Source organism: Perca flavescens, chromosome 8 (genome assembly GCF_004354835.1).
Source record: "Perca flavescens isolate YP-PL-M2 chromosome 8, PFLA_1.0, whole genome shotgun sequence".
NCBI lineage: Eukaryota > Metazoa > Chordata > Actinopteri > Perciformes > Percidae > Perca > Perca flavescens.
In genome coordinates this window covers 8,912,899-8,925,224 of record NC_041338.1, presented here as the reverse complement: position 1 = coordinate 8,925,224, position 12,326 = coordinate 8,912,899, and the positions used below count along the sequence as shown (strand labels likewise).

The 12,326-nt window shown below is 42.1% G+C and overlaps 1 protein-coding gene across 1 annotated transcript in view; it reads right to left on the bottom strand.

The window, feature by feature from the left end:
• The window catches only part of kiaa1549la (KIAA1549-like a), a 198,396-nt gene that overhangs the window by 157,901 nt on the left and 28,169 nt on the right, over positions 1–12,326 (bottom strand). The window contains exon 5 of the mRNA XM_028584441.1: positions 11,311–11,479. Within this exon, the coding sequence (XP_028440242.1) occupies positions 11,311–11,479 (169 nt within the window). The remainder of the gene's footprint in view (positions 1–11,310; positions 11,480–12,326) is intronic.

The window sequence follows — 12,326 nt, the reverse complement described above, 5'->3', positions numbered from 1 at the left end:
TCTCCTGCCAGAGCTTAACAATCCGTTTCGTCCAGAGCAGGGGACGAGACGTAATCCAGGTCGACCAAACAAGAAACAGAACGCCGTCCTTTTCTTGAATCCAGGCTGATTAAACCCACTGCAGATGATGGAATACTCGGCCAGTATTTCCTCGGATCCCCTTTGTATATCAGACAGATAGAAAATTGTCCCAGTTCAAAACTCGACCAGCGAGATGATGCTGGCTAGCTAGTGCGGACTAGTGCTTCCTGTCAGCAACCTGGGTCACCGTGGAAAGCGAAGAAACACAAACGCGGACAGCTTTTATCCTTCCTCCGCCTCCTAGTGGCGGGGTGGTGCATTCAAAGGCCCGACAGCCAATGGGAAAACTGCAACTTTGTCACAGGTGTGAAGCAGTTCTTTGTCTCACCACCAGTCTGCCTTGCCTAGCATGTGGTGAAGGTAGATTCTCTATCTTGGCGACTCTGCCTGTAGGAGTTTGGTGAAACTGGCTTTGGGATTCACATGTAGGCCAATATCCTTTGTCTTGCCTTCCCTGTGTCTCTGCCGTCAGCTCAATCTGAGCCAAATCACTGTTTAACCAGCTTCTTGGTCCCCAACAGTCCCCCTTTTTGCTCTGAAGAGTAGTTGGTCCCCGGTCTTTGGAGCAAACCAAGGACCATACAGTTCATGGGAGAAAGGGTTAAACTCATATTAAACATAGTCCATGCCTTCCTGGGAATGAGAGGCAGTTCACAAGTTCATAATGTTCATATGTTGACTGAGGCTACAGTGTCTGTGCAAACAAATGAGGCAGTGTCTGGGCAGACAAAATTATAACTGTAGCTAAACACCAAATGTTTAAACAAAACACAATCCTTAACATAATAGGTAAGCAATGAATTATCCCTTGTAATTATCATTGTAGTTATTTCAATATGACATTAACCCAAAATATAGTGAAACAAAAACAAATGAAGGAAGATAGGAAAGAAAAGTGAAGTAGTTAGGGGTTAACAGGTTCACTCCAGAAAAGAATTGGGGTTCACCAGTGTATGTACATGTGACTGTGTGCATGTACCTGTGGACTGGTGCCTGTATGTTTTAATGTCAAAACAAATACTCAATGCAGACTATAGTCTGTATACATTGTCTTCTGATGCGTAGGTAAATAAAATTTAGTCCTATCTCTCATTCTTATGAGCTACATAAATTTGGAATTGCACTGCCAAGACTATACGTCAGATGTACCTGTGAAGATCGCACAATACAGTTAGTAGCAGATTTATGGGTCTACAACAAGGCTCAAGTTTGTTGACCGAAGAGATTCCTTCTCTACCGATGCTTCACATTAAATCTCTCGCTACAAGCACCTGGTTGTGTTTTCTGTGACACCTGACAGTCTAAAGCATGCACTGGGTTCTTGAGGAACAGAATGGAACTAACAGTAAATGATATCCTGAAAAGAATTTTACAACCGAAGCTCTGAGGTAGTTTGATTACTGTTTGAAAAGTTTAGGATGGAAGTGCATGTCAACAGAGTGAGGTGAGGCATGCAGCTATCCCTATGACTCAACTGGTTTGAGTCTTATCCTCTTGGGGGGGAAAGCCTCCCTCCCCCTTTCCAGGTGCAGAAGCTGCTCTTCTCCTGGGAGTGAGGACCGCATGTGGAGTTGGTCTGACTGAACGTGTGGTTCAGGAGTAGGACCGTGGATGTCACGGCTGTGCAGTGGGGTGCTGAAAGGCACTCAACCCACCTGGTGAGGCTGCACGTGACGATGAGGAGGTACTGGGTACCTCGCCCAGTTCTGGTAACTGGGCCGATCAAGTTTACCTGGAGGTGAAGCCATAAGTGTATGACCCCCTTTCCCTGGAGTACAGAGAAGGCGCCTGCTCCAGCCACCTTGAAGAGAGTCTGCAGGGACTCTGAAGAAAGGCAGTGGTTTTTCTGTGCAAAAGCTGGAGGCGGGTCAGGTGGGCACAAGTAATGGTGCCAGTCTGGCCTGACGGCAAGATTCTTTGGCCAAAGTGATATGGGCACGTCTGTTGGCGTGGCGCCATAAAAGGGTGCACCTTTAATCATACAGGTGCGGCATGGTGCATCGCTGTTGTTCAGCGAGCAAAGTAAAGACCTGTGAGGGTTGGAAAAGTCGAGGGTGCCCGACTGCGGCGGCTGTGTGCTCGCCGGGGGCAAAGAAAAATCAGAGCCAGGGTCAGGCTCTGGAAGAATCATGGCCATTTGCTCATGAATGACGGTGACTTGTCCATCTGGGGCTGGCAGACTGCCTGCAGGATCAAGTGACCTCAGGGTGTCGACCTGGGCGTGACTGTGTCCCCGGTGGCTGTCAGCGAGTGGGCCCGGCCTCAGTTGGTTGTGACCGCTGCCCAAGTCTTCTGTGTCACTCACACAGATGAGACTAGGATGCACCAGAGTCATCCTCTGGGGTGTGATATCGACCAAAACAGTTTTTGTGATGGGCGGTTGAGGAACCCTTTGCTCATTAATAAACAAACCAAAACGCACTAGTTCTAACATCTGCCCAGAACTGTGTAAGCCTCTTACTGTGTGCGTCGTTTGTCAGTTAATCTCCTGCCAGAGCTTAACGATGCGTTTCGTCCAGAGCAGGGGACGAGACGTAATCCAGGTCGACCAAACAAGAAACAGAACGCCGTCCTTTTCTTGAATCCAGGCTGATTAAACCCGCTGCAGATGAGGGAATACTCGGCCAGTATTTCCTCAGATCCCCTTTGTATATCAGACAGATAGAAAATTGTCCCAGCTCAAAACTCGACCAGCGAGATGATGCTGGCTAGCTAGTCCGGACTAGTGCTTCCTGTCAGCAACCTGGGTCACCGTGGAAAGCGAAGAAACACAAACGCGGACAGCTTTTATCCTTCCTCCGCCTCCTAGTGGCGGGGTGGTGCATTCAAAGGCCCGACAGCCAATGGGAAAACTGCAACTTTGTCACAGGTGTGAAGCAGTTCTTTGTCTCACCACCAGTCTGCCTTGCCTAGCATGTGGTGAAGGTAGATTCTCCATCTTGGCGACTCTGCCTGTAGGAGTTTGGTGAAACTGGCTTTGGGATTCACATGTAGGCCAAGATCCTTTGTCTTGCCTTCCCTGTGTCTCTGCCGTCAGCTCCATCTGAGCCAAATCACTGTTTAACCAGCTTCTTGGTCCCCAACACTGTCATGCTGAAAGACCCAGCCACGTTTCATCTTCAATGCCCTTGCTGATGGAAGGAGGTTTTCACTCAAAATTTCACGATTGCCAACAAAGGGTATATAACGAAGTATTGAGATGAACTTTTGTTATTGACCAAATACTTATTTTCCACCATAATTTGCAAATAAATTCATTAAAAATCCTACAATGTGATTTTCTGGATTTATTTTCTCATTTTGTCTCTCATAGTTGAAGTGTACCTATGATGAAGATTACAGGCCTCTGATCTTTTTAAGTGGGAGAACTTTCACAATTGGTGGCTGACTAAATACTTTTTTGCCCACTGTACATACCATGTCTGTGGCACTCTGCCCCAAGCCTATTCATTCTTTTGGATGATGTTTTTTTTTTTTATGAGGCTCCAAAAGAGCTAGGCACTAGTTTTTAGAAAATGTTACTCAAACAGTCGTTTGTCAAAGACTATTTTTGACTGCGAAGTAATACACCATTGGTGCTCTAGTGAGTATTTACAGCAGCAGGACGGTGTTTGTAAACTAGTGTGTGGCTCACGATGTGGAACATTGATGTTTTTGGCTTAGGCTACACAGGCAGTACTTGAATCAAAATTAATTGATTGTTGGTTTCTTGTGTCTTTTAATTGTTGACATTTAAAAACAGTGACTATTGCCATTATTCTTTAAAGTAATTACTAATAGCATTTTTATGAAAATACATGTTTTTTTCTGCTCTTCATCACTGATTCAAGCTACGTATATCCAACTTGTGTATAGCACACATATGCTTTCCCTGACAATAAGTTGGGTTAAGTATGACCACAACAGAGCCATCAGCAAAGAATGACATATGCTTTAATGATGACTGATACTATATCTCCGGGAACCATCCCCTTATCGTGGTGGAGAGGTTTGTGTCTCTATAAACCTGAGGGCTGTGTTGCCTGGAGCTTTTGCTCCTGGTAGGATCTCCCAAGGCAAAGTGGTCTCAGGTGAGGGTCCAGACAAAGAATGGTTCAAAAACCCTATGAGTGATCGAGGTAAAGATGGAGTGACCCTGCCTGGAGGAAGCCCGGGGCCCCCATCTGGAGCCAGGCCCAGATGGCGGGCTCGTCAGCGAGCGTCTGGTGGCTGGGTTTGCCCCCATAGACTCCTCTGCATGTAAACAGATAGTGAAGGTCAATCTCCAGGCAGCTTTGATCACAAGAAAATTGACCATCCATTGATGCTCTCAGTACTGTATAACCACAGTCAATGTGTTTGTACCAATACATGTCTTGACTATTCACTGTTGTGACTGATGTGTCTATGAATATTTACAGCCACTCTTCAACAGATAATTACTTCTTTTTTAAACAAATAATTTTATTGATTTTTCCCTTTTTGCAACAATTACACAGAACCACATATAACATTAATTCTAAATCTACATATTTATACACATATCAACATACACATCCCTACAGCAAAAAGAAATTGGTTGTTAGCTGCATTTCTTCTGGCACTACCCCAAAGATGGAAGTCAGAGGATTGGGATCAATATCTTTGAAATATTTATTTGAAATAAATGAGGGATGGAGGAAACATAGGGTTCGACAGAATGGGAGCTGAGGGCAACGCTTGTTTACTGTTGAAGTGAAGCCTGAATTGCGACCATACTCTGAGTGATCCGCGAATAATTGGGTTATTCATAAAAAAGCTTTTACTCAAAGGTATTGGAGAACAGAGCAGTGAGCATAAAGATACTGGGTTACATGCGTGCTGTTCCATGAGTAACCAAACTGGAGCTTCCTCCCTCAACAAATCAGAGTGCCAAAATATCAGTTTATGAAGGTTAGCTGCACAGTAGTAATGCAAGAAGTTCGGCATTGCCAATCCACCATCCTCCTTCTTCCTTTCCAGATATTCCTTTCTTATGCGGGGAATTTGTTTATCCCAAATAAAAGTAGAAATACAACTATTCAAATCCCTGAAAACTGATTTGGGTATAAAAACTGGCACTGTCTGAAATAAAAATAAAAACCTTGGTAAAATTGTCATTTTAATTGAATTGATCCTCCCAGCCAAAGATAAGGGTAGAGTTGACCATCGAACCAAATCGCGCTTGGCCTTATCAAATGCTGTTTTAAAATTACTGTTGAATAAATCCTTATACCTTCGAGTTACATTCACACCTAAGTAGAGAAATTTGTCAAGGCTTACTGAAAATGGAAAAGATTGGAATGACATTAGATGTGCTCCTTCATTAATGGGGAAAAGAAGGCTCTTTGTCAAATTAATTTTATATCCCGAAACCTTTCCAAAATCTGAACTAATTGTAAGAGAAATCGGTATAGAGGAATGTGGATTAGACAGAAAGAGGAGAAGATCGTCCGCATTAAGCACAAGTTTGTGAACAAGTCCCTCTCTGAGAATTCCAGCTAAACCGGCTGCATTCCTTAGCATAATTGCAAGGGGTTCAATAGCCACATCAAAAAGCAGAGGAGACAGAGGGCACCCCTGTCTTGTCCCCCTAAAAAGCGGAAAACATTTGGATATTATACTATTCGTTCGAATAGATGCTTGAGGGCTGGTATATAGAATTTTAATCCATGAACAGAACACAGGGCCAAAGCCAAACCTTCTAAGTTTTGTTAATAAGTATGCATATTCAATTCTATCAAATGCTTTATGAGCATCTAGGGATATTAGAACCTCTGGATTAGTGTTAACCTTGGGTGAATAAATCACGTTAAATAAGCGCCAGATTGCTAGATAACTGCCTGCCAGAAATAAAACCAGTCTGATCTGGATGAATCATTTTGCTCATAACTGGCTCCACTCTAGCTGCCAGCACCTTGGCCAGGATCTTATAATTGCAGCAAAGTAAACTGATCGGGCGGTAGGAATCACATTTAAGTGGGTCTTTATCCTTTTTAAGAAGGACTGATATGGTGGCTTGCGTCATGGTTGGGGGGAGAGATTTTGAAACGAGGGCCTCTTCAAACACCTTACCCAACAGAGGTGTTAACTTGGCGGAAAACTTCTTATAAAACTCAGCCGGGAAGCCGTCGGGGCCTGGCGCTTTCCCAGATTTTAATTTCTTAACTGCATTGTCAATCTCAAGAACTGTTATGCTGCCTTCTAGAGCGGATTTGTCTGAATCATTAAATAATGGCAACTCTATGTTGCTGAAAAACTCTTCTATCAGTGTCACTCACCTCCGAAGTATATAAAGCCTCATAAAAAGATTTAAACTGATTATTGATACCCTGTTGATCTGTGATAATATTGCCCTCACTGTCTTCAATTGCCGCTATAAGACCCGCTGCTGCAGATTGTTTCAATTGATAACACAGAAACCTGCCCACGCTCGCCATGTTCATAATGAATTTGACGTGATTTCAAATAGAGATCTTCTGCGTGCTCGCTGGTCAGAGAATCAAATTCAGCTTGCAACAGGAGTCTCTCCTTATGCAACACCTCAGAGGACAGACTAGAGCGTGACTGATCGATTGTCTTTATTTCATTCATTAGTTCCGTAATCCGCCTCGATTTCTTTTTATTAGCACTAGCTTGATACAAAATAATTTGACACCTCACAAACGCTTTCAGAGTGTCCCATATAATACTATAACTTATCTCTGGGGATTAATTTGTCTCAAGAAAGAAACCAATTTGAGTCTCTATGAATTTAACAAAGCCTTCATCTGCCAAAAGCCTTGAGTTTAAACGCCACAAATGCTGAGGAATTGAATTACCTGGGAAACGAAGCTTTAATAATACTGTACTATGATCTGAAATAACTATACTGTCATACTCCACTTGTGTCATTAGAGGGAGTAGTTTCTTATCCAGCAGAAAATAATCAATTCTGGAATATGTTTGATGTACTGGTGAATAGAATGAAAACTGTTTGGATGATGGGTACTTGAATCTCTAGGGGTCCATTACACCATATGTTTGGAGAAAGGCATTGATACATTGCGCTGATTTACTAGCTGGAATAGCCGTAGAACTAGAGTGGTCCAGAATTGGATGTAAAACACAATTCAGATCTCCTCCTAAAATTAAATTATACGTGTCACTGTACATTATCCCAGTTAGGTGCATATACATTGGCCAGAACCACAGGCATGTTATAAAGTCTGCCCTGAATTATTACATATCGACCATTTTTATCCTTCACAATGGTCCTCCTCGACAAATTGTACGTTTCTATGTATAAGAACAGCAACTCCTCTACTCTTACTGTTAAAATTAGAGTGGTATATTTGCGTAAAGCTTCCTCTGTGAAGTTTGGGATGGTCCTTGTTCAGCAATTGAGTCTCCTGCAAATATACTATATCTGATTTAAATCTATTAAGGTGGCTGAATACCTGGTTTCGTTTCACTGGATTGTTCAGTCCACGTACATTCCAACTGACCAGCCTCGTTTCTGCACCACCTATGCTACTAAAGGCCATCGGATACATTTCTCAAAACTGCCAGCAGAGGACCCCTTTGTGATAAAGAGAGAGAGAGAAAAAAAAAAAAAAAAAAAAGGGGTTCCTAAACACACAAACATATGCATGAATAACTACAGTACAGAGGACTGACAACAACAAAAAATAGAAAACGTATTCTTTGCGTATGAAAACGCAAACTCTTCCAGTTACCACTACTCCCAATTAGCTTACCATGAGAGCCCCCACTTAAAAACAGAACAATATAAGGCTCTTGCGGATATTGAATCACTAAACTACCCCAAACAGAGCCCCAAGAGAGAGAGAAAAACTAAGACAAAACAAAAACACTTTGGCTCTTGAGCCGCGATTTCTCCAATAGAATAGCACGTGACCGCTTTTAATGTCTCTTAGACATCTGACAAAAACTTCGGGGCTCGATATAAACTGAGCGTAAACATTAGATAAACATTTTAAGTTAACTCAAATTGAACACCGGCTAACATAACAGTACCAAACCTGAATTGAGCTTCGACGGCACAGTCCGTAACTTGGTGTCTAGTCAACTGACAGCCGCTTAAGTATGCGGTCGTCACTTTCCCTTACATGTCAGGTTCTTCAGAATGAAGTCTTTAGCTTTCAGCGGGTCCTTGAAGCTTGACTCTCGTTCCATCCTGTGTCGTAATCCTCAAGATTGCAGGGTATCTCAATCCAAAGCGAACCCCCTCGCAGTTACGAAGTAAGCTCCTCACCTCATTGAACGCGGCTCGCTGCTTTCTCACTGACTGAGTGAAATCAGGAAGAATCCGTATCCGATCACCGTGGGCTGTAGTGGCTACTTTATTTCTATGGCTTTCTTCAAAATGTCCTCTTTCTCAGAGAAGTAATGACACTTTACCACAAAGGCGCGCGGTGGTTCATTGTCGTCAGTTGGTCTGCTGCGAAGAGTGTGGTAAGCTCGGTCCAGGAGTGGGGTCTTCTCAAGGTTCAGGGCCTCTTTCAGGAGGCCGGCAACAAACTCAGTTATCTGTTTGCCGTGCTCTCGCCCGTCTTTAACTCCTGTAATGCGGATGTTTGAGCGGCGCGAAATTTGAAGTTGGTTGTGGAGAGCTCGACAACTTTACGTCTTCACATGGCGCCGCACCAACCGGAAGTCTGATAATTACTTCTTTGTCTACTTTGTCTCATCCACCTTTAATCTACTTTTTTGTTTTATATGATTCTACAAGAATTTGCTCAGTTTCACAATTAGTAAAATAAGTGTATTTTAAGGAAATAGAAGGGATTTCCGTAGTGGGTTTGGGTGGGACTAATCTAATCTCACTATGCTAAAATTACTATTCATTCAGGGGACATGGACAACAGAATGCCTATGGCATGACTAAAAATATCTTTGTTTCTTTGTGTCAATATTGTAATCCTTCACTACTGGCAGTCCTCCAATCTCAGTCTGTTGAACCTTTCAAGACAAAAAAAAAAAAAGCTGTAAATGTAAAATATTTTTTTAGGATTCAAGCTCAGCTCTGTACACTTGTCCCCTTCCTGCTGCTGAAAATCTCATAAAAAGACATGGAGCAGGGATGTGGGCACAGTTTCTATCCTCGTTGGGTTTTTAAGTCAACCTCCACAGCCTGAGGGTAACACCTGAAGCTAGTAAGAACAAAATATAGCTCACTCACACTACATGGCACATTAGTGGTACAGGATTTTTTGCTGTAAAAAATACATAAATCAGCAAGTCCAAGTCTATTAGTGTGGTCTTTACCTTTGAAAATAAAATGCAATATGTGCAAAAAGCAATAGAGGAAGACAATGTGCTGATGAATGTTGATTAAAATTCGGAATCAAGAATTCTACATCTGAAAAGTCCCATTTTGAACTATAAATAAACACTGTGTGTTCACTAATGTACACTTATGGTGAAAGCATCTTTGCATTGTGTCAGAGTGAGCTAAAATAACACCCATTAGGACAACATAAAGTCTAGTCAGCAGAACACCAATCCTGTTTCGTGATGCTGTTTTTAAGTATTACGGAAAAAAGCTGTGGCATTATGCATTGACTCAAAAAAGACAAGTTGATGTGTTACCGCTGCATTTAGCTAAACATTACAAACAATATATTTGTGCTTGACATTGCATTTGTCAGAGCCACATGCCCTGTCCACAGATAAATTACTCATTTTAATTTTCACTTACAGGAGGTCCGAATTCTAGAAGGTCAATTCATCAAAATTACAAAAAAAAAAATCTCACTCACCTGTAGTGGTATCTAGCCATGCACATACTTCTGGTTTTATTTGTTAAAGTTTTAAGATATCTATTTGCGAGATGTATATCAAGGTCTAATATAATGGAGGTGAATGGAATTTGTTTTTGGTGGTCACAGAATTTAAAATTTGCATTTGAAAAATTCAAATGCATGTCTTTCCACAAATAATGTCTGCATTACTCTAGGCAGTTCACAGGGTATCTAAAGGGGACTGTTACTTTGGTAGAAAGTAGTTCCAAACAAATCTCAATTCACATGGCATTTTATTGGGGTGTACCTTTGGAGTATTTTGTGGAGTTTTTGACCACTGGTAGTGCTATGGAGCAATGTTTTTATAAGGTGGTGCCCATTTTGTTTGCATTGCTATGTGGGTGCCCATTTTGTAGCATAGACATAATGCATCTTAGTGAGAAACACTGAATGTAAAGAAAACTGCACAGAGCACATTTAATAAGAATTCATGTTGTAAAGAAGGACTTGCTATGAATGTTCGGGGTAACGGGGATCAGCCAATCAGCACCTTTGTTTTGGGGTCACAGAGAGGACACCTGTTTGTGCTGGCTGATAAATTTCGTGTTTAAGTTAGTAGTGAGAGTGGCTGGGAGAAACACATCGTAGATATTTCTGAAGTGTATAGTTTTCGTCTGTGTCGCCATCTGTGCATGTGTGCGTTCAGAGATACTGGTGTAAATGTTTACGTATGTGTATATTTGGTGCCTTAGGTTTATATGAATGTTGTCTGTTCTGGGATACTCAGTTGAAATGCCGTATTTTAGCATAAATTTCGCTAGCAGCATGTTAATGCCTTGTAGTATTATTATTTGACTTGAAGTGAAAGTTATACTAATTACCATTTATTAACCTTACTAATTGCATCCCTTTTTTATTGTTTTATTGTTACCACACATACACTCATGAAGACACAGACAATCACCTGCTGGCTGCCATTAAATCTATTGAAGAGCATCAGAGCATTTGACTGCATTCTTACCAATGCACCACAGTGGTCACCTATTCCCAACTAGCTACAGTTACAGTCCTAGTTATCAAGTCTCCATTACAAATTGGTCCTTCGAGCTGGATAGTGTGACTGCTGTGCGTGAGGATGTTCCCATATGGTAGAGGTGAGGCAACGCCACTTCCTGATACCCGCCCAGACGTCAGACACGTCCACCAACCTGGCTTGCTGACTATGACATCTTCCTGCCTGTTGTGGAGAGAACCCACCAGGCTGCAGTACTCTCCCCACAGCCCCCCCAGCAGATGGAGGAGCCCTACTACTTCTCCATTACACATGTGTTGGATACTGTACACCATTTAAATAATATCTGCACAGAAGAGATGAAGGAAGCAGAGAGAGCTGAGATCACACTCAAATATACTGATCGTTAATTAGATCTATGTCATCACCACAGCTGTCCCTTATGATCTTAAGGTGCATTGTGGTTTTACTTACGCTCAGCGATGACCATGGGTGGGTAGAACAGAAAGTATCCCACCAGCTCTGCGGTCAGCTGGTTGAGGAGGCCACTGGAGATCGTCCCGTTGAGAATGGCATCCTGGTTCTTCACCACATACACCAGAGAGACTGATGGAGAGCCTGGGTCCTGGGACACACTTTCGATCTGAGGTTAAAAATATATATTTTTTCAATACGCAAATGATTATTCAAACAAACACATAAACATGCAGCAGTGGTAATTGACACATTTATACAGAAATATGTGTGGCGCTCTGAAAACAATGTGACTGGGATCCACATTCAGCGCAAAAGTCAACAAATACAACAAGACCCCTGCCAACCCCTTCTTAGTAACTCTCCCCTCAAAAAGAAGACTCAGGGCCATCAAAAACAAGATGTCCTGTTTCCTCAACAGCACTTACTGCAGAACCATCCAAATATTAAATGGCTCCCCAACTCAGCACCAACATTTTACAAAGGTTTGCACTAACTAAAATTGTATTTTAAAGTAACGGACACTTTCATTTGTTCTGACTGTTAATATCTTTCATCTATGGCTGTATGTAATGTTTTATGTGGTGGGGGTTATGTATTATGTGTCTTTATTTCTTATTATGTGTCTTGACTGTTGTGATTGTCTGTTGATCTGACATGTGCCCACTGAGGCAAATTCCAAACAACTAAGTTGTAAATTTGCAATAAAAGATTGAATCTACTGAATCTGAGTCACCATAGTAAAGCGGATGATGATATGAGATACGAAGAATTCCCATCAGAATCCTCCGTGAGTGTTAATATTTCAGAGGATGAATTATGAATGGACCCTACAGTATATCTGCCTCTGCTTGCTGAGACCTACTTTATGATTATGATGGTGTGTGCATGCTTATCCTGCCCTCTTGAGAGTACCTCGGCAGTCAAAGAGAAAGAGATGGAAAGTGAGAAAGAGAGAAAGATGCAGAGAACAAAAGCAGGAAAAATAGCTGAAACTGTAGAACAATGAGCTCTGT